At 52.6% G+C, this 22,119-nt stretch overlaps 2 protein-coding genes across 3 annotated transcripts; both read right to left on the bottom strand.

Moving 5' to 3' along the window:
* Positions 1 to 424: 424 nt before the first annotated feature.
* Positions 425 to 7,969, bottom strand: SLC38A7 (solute carrier family 38 member 7). Its single transcript, XM_021541058.3, has 11 exons — positions 7,882 to 7,969; positions 6,268 to 6,708; positions 5,857 to 6,055; positions 5,628 to 5,769; positions 4,814 to 4,912; positions 4,062 to 4,119; positions 3,602 to 3,716; positions 3,230 to 3,377; positions 2,948 to 3,147; positions 2,615 to 2,669; positions 425 to 2,521 (listed from the first exon to the last, which is right to left on the bottom strand). The coding sequence occupies exons 2-11, from the start codon at positions 6,562 to 6,564 to the stop codon at positions 2,419 to 2,421; spliced, it is 1,416 nt and encodes a 471-aa protein (XP_021396733.2). The 5' UTR covers positions 6,565 to 6,708; positions 7,882 to 7,969; the 3' UTR covers positions 425 to 2,418.
* Positions 7,970 to 8,116: 147 nt separating this feature from the next.
* GOT2 (glutamic-oxaloacetic transaminase 2) lies at positions 8,117 to 21,535 on the bottom strand. 2 transcript variants are annotated; one of them, XM_021541109.2, is made up of 10 exons: positions 21,434 to 21,535; positions 16,030 to 16,186; positions 14,726 to 14,854; positions 14,329 to 14,388; positions 14,046 to 14,207; positions 13,510 to 13,614; positions 12,475 to 12,625; positions 11,659 to 11,824; positions 10,572 to 10,722; positions 8,117 to 10,094 (listed from the first exon to the last, which is right to left on the bottom strand). In XM_021541109.2, exons 1-10 carry the CDS (start codon positions 21,499 to 21,501, stop codon positions 9,972 to 9,974), a joined length of 1,272 nt encoding a protein of 423 aa, XP_021396784.2. In that variant the 5' UTR covers positions 21,502 to 21,535; the 3' UTR covers positions 8,117 to 9,971. The 2 variants fall into 2 exon arrangements, with proteins under 2 accessions (XP_021396784.2, XP_021396785.2); XM_021541110.3 differs by lacking the exon at positions 21,434 to 21,535 and adding an exon at positions 20,961 to 21,149.
* Between the last annotated feature and the right edge of the window lie 584 nt (positions 21,536 to 22,119).

Genomic DNA, 22,119 nt, shown 5'->3' with positions numbered 1-22,119 from the left:
GCCCGGGCGCTGCCCCCCCACACCGTGGTGGCTGTGGCTCCCTCAGAGCGCTCCAGCCGCGGGTTTTCCTTTCTAAGGAAATCCTCTCTCCATTTGCACCCTCCCGGATGGCCGGCCTGAGTTCCCGAAGAGGAAACTCCCTCCAGTTCCTTCCCGCCCGTCTCAGCCACACCACACCCGCCTGCTGGCCCCGGGGAGCGACACTGAGGTGCCGCTCCAGGACCGGGGCCCACAGAGCCTTCCCTGGCATCCCCCGGCTCTGGGCGCGGAGATACCCCGGAGGATGAGCGTCTGAGGAAGGCAGCGGGACTTCCCAGCTCCACACCATCCATCCCTAAGCTAGGAGGGCTGGGATGGCATTTCAGGATATGGCTTCATCCCTGTATCCCAGCCGGGAGTATCTCCCACAGAAACCACCTGATGCTGGCCTGACACGCATCACAATGTCACTTTTATTTAGTTACCTCCACTTTCTGCATGTACAAAATACATGTTAAAAGGCCAGTGTTTGTAAACAGGGGAGCAGTAAGGCAAACAGGAACACCCACAGCACCTCCAGACCTGCCCAGCCCTCAGCCATGGGAGCAGCAAGGGAGCCCAGGTGTTTCCCAGGTGACATGAAACATCGTGTCCTCCTCCACTTCGGCCAAGGCACCTCATGCCTAGCACACATTCAAGCAAACCAGAGCCACAGGACCCACCAGGTACCAAACCTTTTCATCTTCCTGCAGGGTGGGCACTGGGAGGCATCTTGGCATTGGCATCTGCTGAGCATCTCTGCTGGGCTCCATGGGAGGTGGCTCTTTGCTCCCCACGTCCAGGACAACTGGCCATCTTCTTTATGCCAAAAGGTCCCCAAGCCCCAGCTCCTGCTCACAGACAGGAGCCTGGCAAAGGGGCTTGGGACACAGCCGGTGCCATACAAGTGGGGGTTTGGTGGAGCCTGGTTTTGTCAAAAGATGAGGGCACAGATGCTGGAGACCCCTTGGGAGAGGAAGGAGGGATCTGTGCCTTCACAGCATCTTTCAAACATTCCTGCTGTGCTTTGGGCTTTTCTTCCTCCTTCTCTATCTGGGTCTTCCTGTCCTAATCAGCAATTGAGAGGTCCCCATTTACACGTAGTGTTAGTAAGGAAAGACCAAACATTCCCACACAGGGAAGCACCCATGGGCTGTTGCCCCTCCTGCAGCCACTGGCTGCAGTGGGAGAGAGCCACGTTGAGAAGTGTAGGAGCACAAGCCATGCTTCTCCTTCCCACCACAACAGCCTGTGCTGCTTCCAGAAGATGCATGAGGTGCAGGGCCAGGTTTTGCACAAATCTGGCCTGAACCCTTGTCGCAGATGCATCAACAGCTACAGCTGAACTCCTCCTCCCCAAGGGTTTTAGAAGCCAAACAACATAAAAAGAAAATCAAAGAGAAACAAGAGAACAATGCTATTGAGGTTTAACGCTCCCAACCAAATCTGCAGCTGGGGGAACTGCTCAACCCAGAAAAAGCAGGAATGAAACTATCATCCAGACAGGCAACAGAGGGACAGCCCAGAGCAACACCAGCCACACAGAGTGTAAATGAAAAAGAGAACAATATAAAACAAATTAATACTGACTGCTTTATCCCAAAAGCATCTCTTAAAACCTGGCCCAGTCCCATTTCCTGGACACCTGGAAGAACGGGATTGTAAATCTGGAGAAGAGCATTGCTCTATTGTAGTGTCTTCAGTAGGTTGATGCAGCCATAGCAGCTTCTCTACTGAGTGAGCAACCCCTGGCAAGGAAAACAATGCACTGGCATGTCCCTACCTTAGGGGCATTCTGATCCTCAAACGAAAAAACCTGAACAGGCTGAAGGCAACCCTTTGTAAAAAAGTGCAGCCCAGGCAGAGGGAGATGTGACCGTAGGGGCAGGAGACCGGCAGGAAACCAGAACTCAAACCAAACATTGACACAAAATAGGACTATGGGGTGTCTCCCTGTCTGATAAACATGATTACTATTTCCCTTTATGCAGAACACTGCTTCTCTCTGCAAAGTTGGGAGAAGGACTTTTAGCTGTGGAGAGGAGCTCCACCAGAACAAGGGTACATACATGAGAGCAGCATGGCTTTGCAAACCCCAGCCACGACCCCTTAGTGATGTCTAAGGGAGTGATGTCTACTCCCAGGGGCAGAAGGATGACAGGTCCCCTTGTAGTGTTGCTCTGGTTTCACCAGGGAGCCAGGGCTGAGAGAAGCCTGACTGCCTGCAGCCTTAAGACAATGAGATACAAACCACCACAGGGCTTCTTCAGCCAAGCCCCAAGTCACAACGGTTCTTTTGGATCTTCCCAACACACCAACATGTTTTCTTCCCACTTCCCTTTGGTCCTAGGGGAAATGTCCATCCCCTCAGCAGCAGCAGTGCAGTCCAGCCTGGAGGAGTCAGGCTGTAAGATCCGCGAAGATGGCATTGGCAGTAGTCTGTCCAAAGATGAAGGCTCCAAGGGTGACCATGAACACCCCATAGCTGACCTGGGCCCACCAGCTGTGGATGCAGGAGGACAGGGAGTATTTAGAGGGGTCCTTCACCCCAATATCCTGAGGGGAATGGGGGAGAGGGGAGGCACATTTCAGTTACCTGATTGCCCTGGTTTCTTGGATCTCAGAGAGCTTGGCTTGAATCAGGCAGAGCCCTGAAAGGTAGGGAAGGCACATTAGAACCAGATGAGAACTATCCACTGAGAACTATCCACTGGGGATTGAACAGACATCCTATAAAAGAGGAAGCTGCACTCCCTGTTACAGAGCTCCATGTCCAGTCAAAATAGTTGGGCTGCTGACTGGCCCCACACCACATTTTTGTCCTCCTCTAAAAATCTCCTGGTTCCTGTGTTTCCATCCTGTCCCTCCCTCTTTGAGACACAAGGCCATGAGAGCTTTGTCAGCCCCTAAGCATCACAGGATGCCCTACCTGGGAAGACAAAGATGAAGCAGGCGGCCAAGCCCCCAATGACAGAGATGACTTTGCCAATATCAGGGATGAAAAGAGCCAGAAGGAGTGTCAGGAGGAACCAGCTGATGGTCTGAAGCAGGCGCCTCCTCCGCTCCCGAACCACGTCCTCCTCCACTGTTACCCCGGTATAGCGGAGCCAGAGACCCTCCAGGACAGCCCTGTGGGCACAGACCCAGGACAGAGGGGTTTCCTTGTGCTGCTCCTCCTTCCCACATCAGCCCCATCTCTCCCAGCGCTCACCGGCCACAGAAGTGCAGGATGGGGTAGGACGTCAGCACACAGAGGATGATGAAAGCCCGGGCGAGGGCAACAGGGATGTCATTGGAGGGGTAGGACATCAAGACGTCCTGCTCCACGCCAGCTCCAAAGGTTAGGAAGCCACAGATGCCTGTCAGGAAAGGAGCAGTCAGCAGGGGAGAAGGACAAGTCTCCTGAACATCTGTTTGAAGGACCAGACTTAGATGGATATAGCACAGAGCACATTGCAGAGGTGTCCGATGGACTCTCCTCCCTTCTCCCTCTGACCCTTGCTGACCAGAGGGTCCCTGCCCTCCTGAAGCTCACAGCCACTCCAAGGACTGTGCCACACTCACACGGTGTCCCCTCACTTACCAGTGCCTGTGTAGACGAAGAGAGCAATCACCATGGCTGCTGTCACCACTGCCCCCCAGGTCTTCACCTCCGGCTGCTTCATGCTGTTAAAGACGGGCACGCTGCTCACGTGGCACTGCCAGGACACAGAGACAGTGGGGATACATGATGGCCAGACCACAGGGCATCCTACTCGTGATATTCAGCATGTGTTGTGATATTGTGATACTCCAGGTTTGTCACTGGAGAAGAAAAGCTGGAGGTACAGGATGCCCTGTACGTTCTAGCTGGGGTAAAATGGATCCTTCTCCATTCAGAGGTGGTGAGATGTTAAAAAGGTTTCAGTTTCCTTGTAAAACTGTGCATTGAGCACATGGGCAGGGTTTTAGCCAATCAACCAGCGAATTACACAGGCAGGGTTTTAGTCTGTCACCCAAGCAACCATAGGATGGAAGGGGGAGTGCCAAGCTCATGGCCTTACCTGGAACCCAAAGCAGATGGTGGGCATGGCATTGAAGACAGCTGTCCAGCTGGAGGGGCTGGCAGGAGAGAAACCTCCGTCAGTCAGACCAGAATCCTCTGTGACCCCCATCCAGTGCCCCAGGGGAGGATGAGTTGGGAGTGCTCAGTGTCTTTGCCTTACTGCATCCCCCCACCCAGGATGATACCATTGCATGGAAGAACAGGGCCTTTCACTGAGACAGAAACAGCCAAACCTGAGCACATAAAAGTAAAAGTATCAGTAAAAAATAAGGATCTAGTTGGGCAGTGCAAAAAACTGGTCTAACCTTTGCTCTGCCATAAAATTCCTGCATTGGATCCAAAAATATACACTGTGAGGAAGGGAATAAGCCACAGTGGTTGTGCTGGCTAAAGAAATAACCAAAATCATCCAAATATAGACACAGCCCTTGATGTGAGCATAAGCACTGCACAGGGAATCCAGGGCCTGGATATGTCAGAGGTAAAAGACAATCAGTGCTATCAAAACCTGTGATGGAGCCATGGGGGACGTTTAAGAGGTCCTTTTCCTCCTCTTCATCATCTGCTCCTCTGAAACAGGCAGAGGTGCAGCCACTTGGGAGCTTCTGGCAGCAACATGCATAGTGCACAGGACCAGCGATGGGACTGATGAAAGATTCACCCCTAGCCTTTGCAGCCCTTGCTCCCACAGCCCTGCCTGGCTCTGCAGTGCTATGATGGCACCGACACCATCATGTCTCTTGCTCTCACCTGGTGGGGATCTCCACAGGCACCAGCTCCTTGTCAGGCCAGATGTACTTGATGATAATGACTGCGGTGACATACCATGTGCCAATCACACTGAGGGAGCTTTGAAAGATGATAGGAGGCTGTGAGTGCTCTGCCTCCCCACTTCATGGAGGGTATCCTCCCACCCTCTCCATTCCCATCTTCTGCCCTGCACAGCCCAGGCTACCCCCCTCCTACCTATCAGACCCATTTTTGCTTTTCCTTCCCATGAGAAAATACCAGGAAATGTCACCCACTGTTCCCCAAGCAGATGCCAACACAATTTGGTTGCATTTGGGGGTTATCCCATCCTTCTGTGAGCGGCAAACCTGCTAGACTTGGGTGTTTGGCTGGAGAAAGAGGCAAATGTTGAAGCAGTGACACTCCTTGGTGCCCCTGCTGGTCCAGCCCCAGCAGCCAGGTCACACCAAGATTTCTGGTGGAGCAGAGCTGGCCTGCAAATCACCCAGCCTAGGGACACTGAGTGGCTATCCTTTCTGCTGGATTGCCAACTCAAAAGATAGGAGACAATGTAGTTGAAAGCAGCATTCCATGCTTCCTCCAGCATGCAGAAGGGAGGGACACAAGCTCTGAAGTATGACACTATGGCTGCACGGTGCTCAGCTACTCCTCTGCTTCCCAGATGGGGAAACTGAGGCGTGGGAAAGCAGAAGGTGAGTGGACAGATGTGGCACTAGAACCACAGCATTTCCAGTCCCTGTCCTCTACAACCATGCTTAAGTGGGTGCTAGCTGGCCCACCCCAACTCCCAGCCCAGAGGGCTCTTTCCGCCTACCTGGCATATTTTTGGAAGCCAATCTCTTTGGGGATGGAGAGGGGCAGGATGAGCAGGAAAGCGGTGATGCTGATGGTAAACTTGCGGTCTGTGTACCAGTGGCTCCCAACTTCCTCAGGCTCCTTCACCAGAGCAGCAATGACTGTGGGGACAACCAAGATGGTCAGGTTGGCCCTTCCAGCTGAAGGGACAAAAACTGGTTATTATTTGCTCCACGGAACGCTCTTACTCTTGTCCTCCTGGTCTCCGATGATGATGAGGAAGGCGATGCAGGTGCCAAAGGTGTAGACAGCGATGGCCACCTCGCACAGCACACCAGGCACCTTCCCACAGACGGCCCACACAACCTCCTGGTAGGTGCGCTCATTGCTGGCCTGTGAGCAGTATGCCAGGATGACCAAGCCTCCAATGATGAAGATCAGCATGCACTGGGATGGGAGAGAGACGGGGGAACACTGAGCCAACAATATGGCTACCCCAGGCAGCCACCCTTCAATACATTGAGAATCTGGTGCACCTCACCCAAACGAGCTTCTTCCTAGGAGTCTGGTCCTCCCCAAGCCCTTACGGGGGCACCACATGTCCCTCCCATGCACTCTCCCAGGATGGGATGGGGGACTGTCCTTCCCCACTCTCTCACCATCTGTAGGGTGATGCCTGCAGCCACGCCACCAGCCATGCTGAAGGCGGCAGGGAAGTTGAGCAGCCCAGCGCCAAGGGCAGCGTTGACCACAATGAAGACCGCTCCCAGAGCTGATGTGGCCCCCAAACTGTTTCCTTGGATCTCTGAAGTTTTGAGCACTGTCTCCACACTAGGGCTCTGCAGGAGCCTGGCCCGTTCACCGGCATCGTCACTCCACTCCCAATCCTTGTAGTCACTGTTGATGCTGCCAGTGCCCTGAGCCATTGTCCCTTCGCAGGTGGCACACACCACCATCCACGTCCCACTAGTGGTCCAGCACCAGGCTCAGCCGGGCACCTTGAGGAGGGTCCTCAGCCAGCGCTGGCTCCATCAGGCAGGAAGGGCAGCAAACAAACAGGCTGGAATGCAGCAAACCAGGAATCAGGCACTTCCTTACTCCTACAAGGGGATGAAGAATGACACTGTTAAATGTTAGTTAAATTATATTAACAAGGGACAATCTCGGCATTAGGTGGGGGCACAGGGGAACTGAGTTCCTGGGTCTTAGCTCAGGGGATCACAGCACACACACACGCCAGCAGAGATAAAGCAGAACTTACCTCTTGTCCCTCAAATCCAGGGAGAGGACACAACTGCTGTCGGATAGGGGACTGAGCCCTGGCCTTGGGGCTGAGGAGCTGCAACCTCACAGCAGGACTTGCCTTTTTGTGGGCATGAGACCCAGTGTCATAGCTCATTTCCTGATTTCCAACCCTAATTTCTGCAAGCTCTGCAAGAGCAGCTGTGCACGTGCTTCTGAGTAAAGGGCAAGGCTGGGCTCAACAGGAATGTCTTGTGTGCAGCAGAAATACTGTGTCAACAGGAAAAGCAGGACTGGCCCCTTCCAGGGCACCCCTATGTTGACAACCAGTAGGAGATGATGTCTCAGAAGCTTTTGGATTTGAAGATCTGATGTTTCCAGCATCACAGCCCTTGGGGGTTGGAAAGCCCAAATCTCATCCCAGTGTCTCCAAGCAGGAGGAGACTGACCCTCACAACCTGGCAGGATTTTGTAGGAATCTACATGACCATGGGAAATCTCTTTTCAAGAAAATCTGGCTTTTATTCCTAGAGGACATCTACAGAGACTCTACCTGCCTAGCTCACTCCTTGCTTCTGGGCTATTTAAACTCTGTGCTTGTACTATGAATCTTCTGTAAAGATTTCTGGGGAAAGGGAGGAAGGGCCACCCTGTGCCCCGTGTGTAGGACCGTGGAGGGACGGACCGGTGGGTCTGCGTGGGCTGAAGTTCCCACCCGGGTGAGGATGCTGCAGGGGTCGATGCTTCTCCCATGGCCTGGGGGAGGATGCTGAAGGGTGTCCTTTCCGTCCAGGCAGAGCAGCCATACTCTGACAACCAGAAATCCCGAGAGCAGGCGCTTCACCGAGGGTGACTCGACAGACCCGCGGCCCCGCTCGGGCCCCGGCGGCGCCCCCGGCCCGGAGGAGCAAGGCCCGGAGCCGGTGACGGTCAGCCCGCGTTCGCACGGGATGCACAGACTCCTGTGCCAGCCGGTCGCTGGGCTCCCCGCATGTGTCCCCCCGGTCCGTCCGTATCCCGGCCCCACTCACCAGGCGGGGAGCGCCCTCTGCTCCGCTCCCTTCGGCCCCGGCCCCAGCCCCGGCTGAGCTCGGCGGCAGCGGCGGCGCGGCGGCGGCTCCGCCCTGCCCGCTGCACGCCGGGGGTTGTAGTCCAGCCCCGGAGGCGGGGGAACATCAGCGAAGGGGAAACATCCCCCTTCGGGTAACCCTTCCCAGGGGCTGAGCCTCCGGGGACACGCGGCAAGGAGAGGGCGACAGACGGGGCTGTGCTCCAGGGTGCTTTTATTGTACAGAGAACGAGCAGGAGAACGCCCCACGCGGGTAACAGGAGGCGGCAGCTCGAGAGCCACGCAGAACCGGGGACCACAGCACAGGAACCCACAGCCCCGTGGGGCAGCACCTACGGCGTGTGCGGCATGGAAAGCGGTTTATTGCACAAAGGACAGCAAGCAGCGGCTGTGGGCATCGGGCCAGTAAACATGCGGTGTGGGAGCGGAAACCTTCTGTCAGGGAGCAGCGGGAGGATCCAGCCTTCCAGCAAGTGTGGCAACAAGGTGCACTAGACCCGGACAGGTGCACCAGACCGGACCTGTCCCAGCTCCAGCAGGCACACAGTTGCCCTGGGCAGGAATGGGAAATGAGGACTGCCCTGCTAAATACCCTGGTACAGCTGCAGAAGGAAGAAGTGCCAGTGGATGAAGACAGCTCACAGACTTAAGACGTAATGCCTCCAGCTCCGCCTAGGGAGGCTCCACTCCATCATGGGCCAGTGGCCAAAGATGGGCCCATGTCCCAAGGCAGACAGTTTTTGGGAATTTGTCCTCTTGCCAGCAACACCTATATTCAACAACATAGGCCTAAATTTCAGCTCCATGGCACCTGGACAATCTCAGTTCACACACACTGTGCTCCCAGGGCTCATTGGTGGGAACTGCCTCTCTACATGGAATTCTCAGGAGTTCACTGGTCACATAAGATCCCCTGTGCTAGAATGGTCCTGAGAGGGATTGTTTGGTGCATGGAAGGGACAGGATCCAGTTGCACAATGACAGGATGAATTCCCCAGTTCAACATAGCCATGCACCAGTTTATTTGGATTAAAAATCGGAGTCCAGTAGGTCAAGGACCTCAGGAACACTTGGTTTAGGACAGAATGGTTTTTGAGTCATCAGCTCTCAGATTTCTCTCAAGATCACTTTTTTTGGTGTCACCAGAAATGTGGTTGTACAGACCAGAGAGGGATGCCCCACACCTCCACGTGAGTGGAATACTGCAGGGCCAAGCCTCTTGGCTTACGGCTTTGAGACACTCAACAAAGAGTGCAGGGAGGGTATAGGGCTGGACTGCTGGGCTTAGGACGGGAATGGGGCAAGGCAGAGACCACCAGAGAGCAGTTTTCAGAGGAAATTCTTATTGGGGATGGGGAGGGGGTGAGAGAAATTGTTTCACCTCCAGGTATGAAAGTGAGACAGGTTTAAAAGAGGGACACCTTTTGGGAGGTCTGCCCCACGCACTGATGCCACTGTGAATTACACCTGAAAGGAGAGTCCCAGATGGAAAGAGTGAAGCCAACAACAGAGCGGAGTTTGGTAGTGAGAAGTCCTCAGAGCTGGTTGTCAGGACAGCTTTGGTGCTGCCCAGCCCCAGGCTGGGATGATGGAGGAAGATGGAGCCTGCTGGCAGCAGGGACTGGCTGAGGAGTTTGGAGGACCACACCTCCAACTCAGCCCACCCAGCTCCCTGCCTGCTGCTGCTTGGGCTAGCAGCCAAAAGCCTCACAAAGCCTTCTCATGGAGAAATGTGTGCGGAGAAGCCTTTGGTGCCTACACTGGTAGGATGGCATTGTAAGCATTTGTTTCCTCCAGCATAGATAGGTGCTGGGGTTGATGAAGAAAGGATGGACAGCAGGGAAGAATGGCTGTGATGAGCAGGAGCCAGCAATTATGTCCTTGCTCCACAACACAGGGTGGATTTGACTAGGCTTCTACAACTCATCTACAAGATACATTCAGCAGCGGCTTCAAGTGCTGTGGTTGAAGTATTCTGCTTGTTTCTTTTCCCTCCTCATCTTCGACTGGTGAGGAAGGGAAAGCCACCAGCTCCAGGGCACCCCTTTGTCTTTACTTTGTGACTTGATGGATGGCATGAGCCAGGTAACCCACGTTGCCTGACGTAACTCCCGCCACAGAGATGCGTCCGTCCTTTGTCATGTAGACTGAGAACTCCTTGATCAGCCGCTCCACCTGGGGTGAAAGAGCAAAGTTCAAACTGCAGACCAACCTTTCCTGTGTCAGCAAAGTGCAAATTTACCCAGCTTGCTGAAACTCAAAGCAAACTGGCTGCCAGCAGACAGGGCATCCCACTACCTGCAGAGTACCCTGTGCACCAAGAGAGATGCTGCTCAGCTCTCAGGCTAAGCAGCAACACTGCAGATGTTCAGCTGGAAGAGTCACCTCACTTGACCTTTAAGATCACTTCACAGCAGCACCAAGTGATTGCTTGCTTTGATAGACATGACAGCTACATTTACTTTCAACCTCCCCAAGTACAGCAGGGAACAGAGCAAGACTGGGGTCCCCATGATGTGCCACTGCTTAGGGCTTGGAGGATGTTCTTTCTGAGGAAGAAGTGCTTTCAAGGGTTCCTTTTGGCATCTGTAGTCAAAAACCTACTGACAAGGACTGCAAATGACACTTTGAGACCACTGGAATTGTGTTTACCTGTTCAGGCTTCAGCCCTGTGAAGCAGAACATGCCGATCTGGTCAGTGATGTGCTGCCAGTTGTGGGAGGATCCCTCCTTCTTGAGGTTCGACACCAGCTGAGTCCGCATGCTGATGATCCGGTCAGCCATGCCCTTCACCTCTGTGAGCCTGAGGAGACAACCCAGGAACCATTGAGAGCAGGGCTGGAACACACCAATGCTGTTCTCCCCACCCCAGCTATTGAAAATCAACCTCTCCACCTAGAGGGGCTCCATAGGGAGATGCAGATGAGCATGAAGAAGGAGCTCCAGCTGGAAAAGCTGCTTCTTTCTCCTGATACTCAAAGGTGATCTCTTTTTATTTATTCCATTGCTGTTGGACACTACTATTAGAATGTAGACATTTCTCACGTCTGAAAGGCACAGGTCAGTAGGATGCCTCATGGCAGCACTATTCAAACCCAGATAAAATAGTATCTACAGGTAAACCAAGCGTGCAGGGCTAACATTGGCAAAACAGGCCCTGCTCCAAAGCAACACAGCTAGGAAATGTCTCCACCGGGCCCTGGATCAGGCTCAAGTGTCAGGCTGCCAAAAGAACACAGCCCCCAGTGAGGCCACAGCACACTGCCAACCTTTGTTCTGCCAGGCCAGCTGCTGGGAAGGACCTGGCACCAAGGGGCTGGGAAAACAGCACAGGCTGACACCAGGAATCAGGCTTAGGGAATGAGGGTTACATTCTTGGGTCTCATTCCCAGGGGGCTTCTGCTTCCACTTCCCCCTCAAGAGACACACTACATGGCTATATACCACGTCAGACATTTAGGCTTCTTAGATAGGCAGCTCCTGCAGCCCTCAATCCTATGGGAGCTTTATCCCCTCCTTTACAGAGTTTTCTTCCTTGCTAACACAAGGAAAACCTGTTTGTGCCAGGTTAAACTGACACCAGCTGATGCCAGGACATAATCAAGGATTTATCCAGAGTAAACATGGTTCTGACTGTTGCTGAAGCTAAGAGCTGCCTGTGACAGCAGCAGACAGTAAGCGCAGCACAAGGCTGAACAAAGAGATCTCACTGTCATGAACATTACAGATTTCTTCTTACCACTCCTTCCGTAGGTCAGGGGTGTTCAGGATCATAGATGCAATGCGTGCTCCGTTCACAGGTGGGTTGGAGTACATGGGGCGGATGAGGATCTTCAGCTGTGATTCGACCCTCTTGGCTTCATCTGCATCACTGCAGATCACTGTGAAGGCACCCGCACGCTCTCCTAAGAGAATCACAGAATATCTTGAGTTGGAAGGATCATTGAGTCCAGTTTTTGGCCCTGCACAGAACAACCCCATGAATCCCACAATTCCTGTGTCTGACAGCATTGCCCAAACACTCCTTAAGCTCTGTCAGGCTTATGCTATGCCACTTCCCTGAGAAGCCTGTTCCAATATCCAATCACCCTTTAGGTTAAGAACCTTTCCCGAATATCCAGCCTAAATCCTCCCTGACACAGTTCTATGTCATTCCCTTGGGTCCTGCCACTGGTCGCAGAGTGCAGATGCTGCCCCTTGAGAGGAAGCTGATGCCTGTGATGAGCTCTGCCCTCAGTCTTTTCTTCCCCAGGCTGAGCAAGCTAAGTGTCCTCAGCTGCTCCGTTTATGGCTTTTCTTTTAGACCATTCACCATCTCTGTAGTCTCTTTCGGACACTCTCTGAAAACTTTCTATCTGTCTTATGCTGTTGCACCCAACACCACACAGCTTTAGTGGATCCCTGTTCTCTAGAAGCGTCTCCACCAGCTCCTATTGGGTTATCCCTGCAGGATGAACACAGGCAGCAGGAAAACACTGGCTGCTAAACCTTGAAGGTGTTGGGATCCCAGCAGCATCCTGGTTTAAACTATTTCCTCACCACGTGCCCTACTCACCGTACAGCCCCATGTTCTTAGCGAAGGACTGTGACAGGACGATGTTGATGCCCTGCTCGATGAAATACCGCACAGCCCAGGCGTCCCGGTTGATGTCCCCACTGGCAAAGCCCTGGTAGGCCATGTCAAAGTACACGAGGAGGTTTCGTTTCTGCCAGCAAAGATAGAAGAGAGTGTCACAGAAGCTGAGCACTCCTCCAAGGTGCAGGGCTAGCAGGCTGAGAAAAGCCATGCAGACAGCAGTCTGTCCACCTGCAGCGATTCTCCTCCAGAAAGAGCACTGTTCCCCTTCATTCACCACAGGGAAAGCACTCCAAAACCTGCAGCTACCCAGCACACATCAAAACAGCAGCTGAAGATCCTCCGGAGCTGAAAATCCCTCCACCCATGGGATGTGCAAGTCTGGCCCAGGAAGCAGAAGTAAATTCGACAGCAATAAAATAGTCTACTTCAATGTCTTCTGTATCATCAGTTTCCAGGAAAATCACCTGGGAACTCTAGTCAGCTAGGCAGAGACCCCAGATACACTGCCCCTTAGAGCTACCTTTCTGTAGGCCACAGAGATCACTTTGATATCTACCAATTCTCAGGACCCTATTAAGGCCTGGTATCTCCAAGCCAAATTTCACCGGCTACAGGCTTGATGGAGCAGCAGGAAGGAGGAGAAGGTAGAACCTGTCCCAATCTATTTGCAGCTGAAGCTTGCAATGAGACACCAAGCATGTGAGAGATCTTCCAGCATTTTTAATACACCAGCACTGGGTACTCCGTTCTAGCAATCACAGCTCATGCTTTCAACCCTGCTGCTCTCCTTTCAGGTCTCCCTACTCCAGCTTCCTGGAGAGGTGCCAGCAGAAAGCCCAATGGCCAGCTAGAAGCTTCCTGGGTACATTTGACTGGCTCCTGTCAGGAACATGACACCCATCCTGGCTTCAGGGACGGGAATAATCTTTAGAGAAGACCAGGTGCCACCCATGAAAGGCCAGAGATGAGGTTTTCCCAGGAATGGCACAGTACCCCTGGGACATTGCTTACCTTCACCATAGCTGCCAACTCCTTCCATTGCTCCTGCCGGGGATCCACCCCAGTGGGGTTGTGAGCACAAGCATGTAAGAGGATGATGCTCTTCTCTGGAATTTTCTAAGGAAGATGTTATAGAGAATGAATAATTGATGATATCTGACCACTCTCCTCAGCAAATGAGACAGCTTAGATGAGCTCTGTGAGGCTTCTAGCCTTGATTTAATGCTTTCAGGCATCATAGAATGATAGAGTATTCTGAGCTGGAATGGACCCATAGGGAGTCCAACTCCTTGGCCCTGAACAGGACAATCATGAGAACCACACTATGTGCCTGAATTGTTCAAACACTCCTTGAAGCCTGGCAGACTTCCCTCGGGACCCCGTTTTGAGTGCCCAACCACCCTCTGGGTAAAAAAATCTTTTTCTAATATCCAGACTAAACCTCCCCGACACAGCTTCATGCCTCATCATCACATTTAGGGTAAAGTAATATCACCACTCATTTCCCCACATGACCTCCCTTCTTCCAGGCACAGAAGGCAACTCACAGAAATGTCATCCATGGCTCCAGAGAAGTCAAGGCTGCATGTCTTGGGGTCATAGTAACGATAAGCCTGAAGTTGCATGCCAGCATCACGGAAAATGGGAGTGTGATTACCCCAGGACGGTTTGGGTAGATACACATCACGACTGGATTTGAAGAACCGTTGCTGGTCAATAGAAAGACAGAGTGTTCAAACAAGTTGTATAAATTCAAGCAGTTAGAAAACCATAAAAAATCAGCTCTGGTCAAAATACATCCTTTCCTTCCACTGCTGGCCAGGCACTCACCAAAAAGTTGGCTCCAATTCGCAGAGATCCAGTCCCAGAAATACCCTGCACGGTAACATACTGCAAGAAAAGAAAAAATACATCTGAGTCTGAGTAGACGTGTTGTATTACAGGGAGAGCACAGTCACCATGTCATGACTGGCAGCAGCACACAAAACAGGGACAAGGGGCTGGAGGAACCACAGGGGTCAGCAGCTCCAGCTCCATAGCAGGGAGTTGGGACCCCTCCCCTTCTTGGACAGCACTGTTTCACCCCAGCCTTCAGAGGAAGCAGTGATCCTTGGGGCCAGCCAGCCCATGACTCAGAAGCATCAATACCCCACCAGTTCTTCCACATTTGCTGAGCCCTCAATACCCACCACGTGTCCTTGCCCCCTGTGCCCTGGGCTCTCCTTACCCGGCCGCTCTTGAAAGCCTCACTGTTCTCCCCCAGAGCCAGTTCTGCAGATGCTCGGGTGAAATCCGCTAGTCCCCCGATGGGCAAGTACTCCTTATCCATCTTCTTGGATGCTATCATGGCCTCCGCCTGGAAGGGAGAACACAAGCTCAGCAAGGAAGGCATCACCGTGCAGAGAGTGATGGACAGCTGAAGGTCACTTCTTTGCACATTTGCTTGCTCGAAAGGGGCAAAGGTTGGTTTACAGGAGTTTCCCTGCAGGGCTCATTCCTGGGCAGCAAGGGGCAGCAGTAAACATTTCAGATAAAACCCCAAAGCCACCAGAGCCCTCAGTGGGTGACAGCATTGGTACAGTGGAACCACAGAAACCTGGCATCAGAAGAGAGCACCACTTCCAGCCCATTACAAGTCAATGCTGCTGCACAAGGACACACACTTCTCTGCTCAAGCAGGAATTGTCCTGCAAGAAAGCAAGACTTGAGTGTTACTGAGAGGCAGATATCATCTCTCTCTGTGGAAGACATCCCCAAACCACGTAGGGTAGGAAACCTTTTGCAGGGTGTTGTCATGCTGGAAGTGGCACAGACCCTGGCAGCATTCACATACCACTAGGAAACTGTCCCTGTGACACCATCCATGTTCCCTGGTTGTGACCCAGCTGCACAGAGAGGGAGGGCAAGGGATGGCTTTAAAACCTACACTGATGAGACACATGGAAAAGGCACTCTCCCTGCACCCTCCCTGTTAATGCAGCCAATCAATGCATATCTCCACTGCCAGCTATTTAACAGCCTATTTCTACCCCTACAGCCCTAAAAGACCCCATAATCCCTTCAAGGGCAATGTCCACACCCAGCTCCCTGGGCTGGAGTTTTAGACTGGCTTATGGAGAAACTGGTAGTATCGGCTCAGCAGAATTTCTAAGACTAATCCATTAAGGGGCCAATGTCAGCTCCTTCCTCCCTTGTGGGTGCCCTAAAGAACACCAGCCTGTTCAAGAAACACCTTGAAATTCAGAGTGCATTGGAGGGCTCATAGAAGTCAACAACGAGTTAGAGTTACCTGAATGGGAACAGGACATGTATTTTCTATTTTGTCCTGTACTACTTAACAGCTCTTCATGTCTCAAGAGCATTAGTCCTGCTAAGAGAAACACCCAGGAATACTGTCCTGCTCTGTTAGAGACAGAGCTTATTTTAAGGATCAACAGACAAAATTTGCTTAGTGACCTTCCCCTTCCCTGACTCCCTCAGGGTACTTGGCACCTGGATCTGGCCCTGCCCAGCAGCCAGCACCCAGCTCACCTTGCGAACACAGTTCAGGACATACGGCTTCCCGTTGTCATCCCGATATGCCCCCACTCCCAGGTTCATCTTCTTGGAGTTGGTGTCACGCTTGTAAGCTTCTGTCACCCCCAGGATGGGGTCGGGGGGACCCATCTCCACATGGGACCACCATGAGCTAAAGGGAGAAACAAGAAGCTAAGCATGAGGCTTGAGAACTGGGCAGAGATGTGCACCAACAGAAACCCCCAAGGGAAATCTTGTCTTTAAACCACTGAAAAAGGTACAAATAGTGTTCAGAGAATTATCCAAAAAAACAAACCAAGCCATTTAAGTCACACTGTATATTGCAGAATGGGTAAAGAGCCTCAGTTCATTGTGGCTGAAGATAACTGACTCCCTCTCAGTCATTTGCATGTTGAAATGCTCTTGTTTGCCTTATGTGCTAACACCACAAAGCGCAGGAAACTGAAGCCTTGAACTCCTATGCTCTGGACAAGTGCCCAGAGCCTGCATGTGGGATTGCACAGGTTATTCCCCTCCAGGGAACCTTGGCCAGACCCAGACAATTGCACAAAAGCATGAATATGGAGTATCTTCCAAACTCCTGGGAAGGCTGTAATACATTAAAACTAATTTGTTTTTTGTGGTTTTTTTTGGTTTTTTTTTTTTTTCCCAACATTGGCTAATAGAACAAAGGTATTTCCATTCCTTGCCCTACAAACTCTGCCTCCCCTGGTGTTGTAGATAAATGCTGTTTTCCAGGAAATCATAGAAGGAAGACAGTTTGTTCCCCGTGTGACAAGTGACAAGCTCTGATGTGAAGACCCTTCCCCTGCTGTCAAGCACAAAACCTCCCTGCACCAGGAGGAGCTTTGTGTTCCCCCAACACAAGGAGCCACCTGCCTCTGCCTGGTTGGCAGCACACCAGGAAGATGGAGAGGCTCTCTTAATGTCAAGGGCAGAGCAGACCATGCTATAAAAAGAAACCTGCTTTTTCCTTTGGCCACAGTCTCTGCCCTGTCCCATGTCCAGGCTTTGCAGGCCTGCAGACAGTGCAGGAGCAGGAGTGTGGTGTTTTTTAACCTGCCTGACAGAGGGATTTGGCTATCACAGCCCCCTCCTGAAGGCACAGTATGCAGCTCTGAGCTCCTGACCACCACACAGGTGCCTACTCCTTCCCCCAGCTCAGTGGGGAACAAAGGGTGCAATACAAAGTAGAATTGGTTTATCTCCTGGAGGAAAGAACTCAAGCCTTGATTGCTGAAGGAGAAACACAGAGACAGACATATCAGCTTTACCAGTTTTGCAGCCCCGGAAAGGCCACATCATCTGATAACAAAATCCTTTCCCAACTTGGGAATGCTGTCCTGGGGCTGGTCCGTGCCCCAGGCAATGCAGGCAGCCCAGGACCAGCCAGACCTCCTGCTGAGTGTGTAGTGCAGACTCTGTGGGCAGATACAGATCTGTGGGCAGTGGGGCTAGGCGGGTTAAGGAAGCTCTAAATGATCAGCAGAATTCATAGTCATCTTTCCACTCTGTCCCTGTTTTAGGCACACTTAGGCCAAGTTTCCTCACTACAGAAAAATTGTGCACTCTCACATGTGTGTAGATTGGAATCCATAGAGCCTCAATCATTTGCCCTCTTCAGACTAGCTGTTCTTCCCCTATGTACACTATTTTCAAATTTTAAAAGAAACCTATCACTCCTTTTGACAGGCTTTGAAGGAGAGGTAGAGCCACCTTAGGTAGTTTAAAAATGTAAGATGTGCTTAATGTTTTGTAGACCACCAACTAGTCTTAATTACCTCTTAAGTACAGGATTAGCTTGGAAAGGAGGATGAGTCAGAGATGCCAGCAACACACACCCTCCAGAGAGGGACTGGGGCTGCAGCCAGTGTGGAGGGAGTGACCTGGAGAACCAACCTGAGCAGGACACGTCAAGGGGACTGTCAGGGCAAACTCTGCTGCAGGTTCAGGCGGCTTTGGACAAACCGCTCCCAATGTGTTCCTGGCAATGGAGAGGCAGGGAAAGAGAGAAACAATGTGCACTAGTGTGGCTCTCTTCAGTTTACCTGGTTTAGGATTATTTTAGTATCAAGGGCTGCAGGAGCCTGGCCATTTATTTTAAAGAGCTGCTACTTTGGAGATGGTGAAATCACCTTCTTTCTGCTGGGCTTTTTCCCAAGCAGCTTACAGTGTTTGGAGTATTTAGGTCCCAATCCTGCTAAGGCTTAGGCAGGTCACTGGGCTCTAACATACTGCAATTAATGCTGATCCTGCAGGCATTTACCTAAGCTGCAGCACTTCAGAGAGTTAAGTACTTTTGTTCTGAGCCGGTTTTTGTGTTGGCTTAAGGCACTGACAGGTAGGTTTAGGACTTATTTTCCTGTTCTCAGCATGAAGGCTTCCAGGTGAAACAAAACTCTACTGGTGTTTCCAGGAAGGTGAGTTTGCAGGGAGACAGGAGAAAAAAGCCTAGGCTGAGTTGTCCAAACACATCAGGATACCAAAGGGATCACAGAGGCAAAGCTTTCCCAAAGGGGTTTGGGAAAAAAGAGATCTACTAGGGGTCCAAGGCCACACAACTGAACACACTGCTAACCCCCGTTACTGTTGTTGTTCCTGCACTGCCTTGTATTTTATTTTCAGCAATTAAAAGAACATTTGGCTTGAATAAAGGTCAAAGCTATAAACTGCACATCTCTGCCAGGCCAGAGGTATTCAGTGCAGAAAACTAACCAGAGGTGAACTTAAGCTGGGGTTGAACTACCTGAGGGATACTCAATGTAAGCCAAAGGAAGCACATTCTCCAGCTACAGGACTTCCACACAGAAGGCCCAAAGTTTAGATGCTCATTAGAGATCCAAATAGTCTCTGTACTCTTCAGCCATGCTGGTCTTCTGAGCTGGTTTAATGTACAACTGCAAGTGCAGTGGGACAGAGAGGATGGGAAAATGCACCAGGAATTGCATAAATTTGCAACATTTTTCAAAAATGTATCTGGAACTTATGCCTCGAGTGCACAGACCTAAGAAGTGCTTAAGCACTCAAGCTAAGCCTGGAGAGCAAGCATTTACAAGCCCAGTGAAGGTTTCCTGAGGTGCAGCCACATAAGATACTGGATTTCAGAAGCTTTGCCAAAGCCCCCACAGCAGTTCTGCAAGACAGAGCAGAGCTAGGGGCCAAAGGCTGTACGTAAACCACATTTAAAGCTAATATTTACACAAGAACAATGCCAACAGGCTGCTGGCTACTACAGGGCTTTTCAAGCCTACAAATTCCTTGCCCCAGTGAGCTTTGGATAAGCTTTCCACCAAGAAAAGTATTTAAATAGCTGTCTTGTGATACATCAGAGCAGCAGACTGAGTTATCGTCCTAATTAGCATTTGTGTGTCAATGGAACAGTTTTAACCATTTCGTATCTCTTAACCTCGGTTCTGCTTTCAGAAACAGCATTCTCAGCACAGATTAATGATAACAGCTGGAGCACCACATTATATTGCTGAAGATAAGGAAACAGAAACTGCTAATCAGTGCTTGGCTTCCCTTGTTGCATAACAAGCCACTATTCCTGAAACAAAAAAGGGGTATGTGCACAGAGGCTCCTTACTTGAAAAACTTAACCTCTGTTGGGTGACCTCAATGCAATTTGGTAATTTACAGTTTGCTGTACAACAAGCTTGAGAAAAACAATGCTTATGCCAGCAGGCTCCATACCTTTCACAGGTCTGCTATAGTCCATGGGCGCAAAACACAAGTTCTAGACAGCTGCTCTTCTGTCCCCGCTGAGAAGAGCCAAAAGGCTGGCTTAGAAGCAGTAGTGACTGCTGGAATAGAGATCTAAAAAAACCCCACTGCTTTCCTGCTCTGACGTAGCCTGGAAACTGTTTCTTAGAGACTTCCCCACTAGTGAGGGCCAGGAGTCAAAGGGTTCTGGAGAGTACCAAGGCCTCATCCAGATTCCTCTGTACACTCTGCTTCTTGGCCATCTGATCTCAGTGATGTTCCCAGCCCCGTGGCTCTCAGGTCAGCTCTACTTTGTGGAAATTTGGATGTTCTGGGCTTTTCACACAGCTCCAGCAGCACCCTACATCTTTCTATCCAAACCTCTGCTGACCAGAGACAAAATAATCCAGAGCTGCCAGTGCAAGACTGGTCCTCACCGAAACACAGTCACTTCCACTCTGCTCCTGCTAGGGGTTGTACCCCTGAGAGCACAGCCAGCACTACTCCCACCCCAATTAATGGATCATGGGGTCACTGCAGACCTGCTGCACCATGCATGATCCCACGTGCATGAGGCCACTGCACAGTGCAGAGGTTCCTTTGGACCCACTACATAGGGCAGCCAGACAGCACCACCTCAGCCCCATTTCACAGCACACAGAATCCTGGAACGGTTTGGGTTGGAAGAGACACGAAAGAGTACGTTGTCAAAACCCCTGACATAGACAGGCATACCTTCCACTAGACCAGGATGTTCCAAGCCCTGTCCAACCTGGCCATGAACACTTCCAGGGATGTGACAGGCATGGTTTCTCTAGACAACCTGTGCCAGGACCTCACCACCCTCACAGGGAAGAATTTGTTCCCAATATCTAATCTAACCCTGCCCTCTGTCAATTTAAACCCTTTCCCCCTTGTCCTGGCATTCCAAACCCTTGTCAAAAGTCCCTCACCAGCTCTCTTGTAGCCCCTTTAGATACCAGAAGGCCACAATTAGGTCACCCCAAAACCTTGTCTCTTACAGGTTGAATAACCTCAGCTTTTTCCCTCAGTCCTTCCACATAGAAATGGTGCTCCAATCCTCTGATCATCTTTGTGGCCTCCTCTGGACTTGCTCGAACAGGTCGATGTCCTTCTTGTGCTAGGGTCGCAAAGGTGGATGCAGTGCAGCAGGTGGAGGTCTCAGCAGAGCAGACCAGAGGGACAGAATCCCCTCCCTTTACCTGATGCCTACACTGCCGGTGATGCAGCCCAGGACACGGCTGCGAGCGCACATTGCCTGGGCACGTCCAGCCTCTCACTGACCACATCATCCGTGCCCCGAAGCACAGTGTACATCACTAGCAGCACCCCGGCCCAATCAAAGCACAGGGTGTCTCCAGCCCCCGGTCCCGGTGCTCGGGGCTGCCCGGTGCCTACGCGCCCTCCACGGCGGCGCCTCAAGGGCAGGCGGGGGGCGCCGGGCTGGGCCGCAGCCAATCAGAGCGCGAGGACCCCCCCTCCCAGCCAATCCGAGCGCGGTCCGTCCCCCCGGCAACCCCCTCGCCCAGCGCGGCGTCAGCCGCGGGCCGCACGGGGCGACTCGCTTCCCGCAGCCTCCCCCACTGCCAGCTCGGAGAGGGGCTCAGCCGCGGGAAAACCCCTCCGCCGACCCCGGCGGGCGGGCCTAGGGGATGAGCCACCTCTCAGCCCTCACCTGGCGCGGGAGGCGGCGGCGGCGAGGCGCGGGGCGGCGAGGAGCCGGCGGCTGTGCAGGAGCGCCATGGCGGCAGCGGCGGCGGTGGCGGCGGCGGGCGGGCACTTCACACCACGGGCGCCGGCGGAGCGCTCCGCCCCGCGCATGCGCTGCCGAGCGCCGGGCACCGCCCGCGCTGCCCCCTGGCGGCCGCTGCGGGTCAGTGCAGCTGCGCCGCTCGGTCCGGGGCTGTGCGGGGATGTGCTGGGCTGTGCTGGGCTGTGCTGGGCTGTGCTGGGCAGTGCTGGGATGTTCTGGGCTGTACTGGGATGTGATGGGCGTTGCAGGGCTGTGATGGGCAGTGCTGGGCTGTACTGGGCGGTGCTGGGCTGTACTGGGCAGTGCTGGGCTGTGCTGGGCGGTGATGGGCTGTGCTGGGCTGCGCTGGGCTTTACTGGGCTGTGCTGGGCTGTACTGGGATGTGCTGGGTGGTGCTTGGCTGTACTGGGCTGTGATGGGCGGTGCTGGGCTGTACTGGGCGGTGCTGGGCAGTGCTGGGCAGTGCTGGGCTGTGATGGGCTGTACTGGGATGTGCTGGGTGGTGCTTGGCTGTACTGGGCTGTGCTGGGCAGTGCTGGGCTGTACTGGGCAGTGCTGGGCTGTGCTGGGCAGTGATGGGCGGTGCTGGGCTGTACTGGGCGGTGCTG

This window comes from Lonchura striata, chromosome 13 (genome assembly GCF_046129695.1).
Source record: "Lonchura striata isolate bLonStr1 chromosome 13, bLonStr1.mat, whole genome shotgun sequence".
Classification (NCBI taxonomy): domain Eukaryota; kingdom Metazoa; phylum Chordata; class Aves; order Passeriformes; family Estrildidae; genus Lonchura; species Lonchura striata.
The sequence above is the reverse complement of the archived record's forward strand: the minus strand, read 5'-3'. Positions and strand labels throughout refer to the sequence as shown.

What these genes read in the sequence shown, in the direction of transcription:
- SLC38A7 (XM_021541058.3), bottom strand. Translation starts at nt 6,564, where the DNA reads ATGGTGGTGTGTGCCACCTGCGAAGGGACAATGGCTCAGGGCACTGGC. An exon ending in CGGAGACCAGGAGGACAAGA is followed by an intron (nt 5,770 to 5,856) that starts GTAAGAGCGTTC and finishes TTGTCCCCACAG; the next exon opens with TCATTGCTGCTCTGGTGAAG. An exon ending in CCATCTGCTTTGGGTTCCAG is followed by an intron (nt 3,717 to 4,061) that starts GTAAGGCCATGA and finishes GTGTCCTGGCAG; the next exon opens with TGCCACGTGAGCAGCGTGCC.
- GOT2 (XM_021541109.2), bottom strand. Translation starts at nt 21,501, where the DNA reads ATGGCGCTCCTGCACAGCCGCCGGCTCCTCGCCGCCCCGCGCCTCGCC. An exon ending in GCCGCCGCCTCCCGCGCCAG is followed by an intron (nt 16,187 to 21,433) that starts GTGAGGGCTGAG and finishes TTCTCCCTTTAG; the next exon opens with CTCATGGTGGTCCCATGTGG. An exon ending in TAAGAACATGGGGCTGTACG is followed by an intron (nt 11,825 to 12,474) that starts GTGAGTAGGGCA and finishes TGATTCTCTTAG; the next exon opens with GAGAGCGTGCGGGTGCCTTC.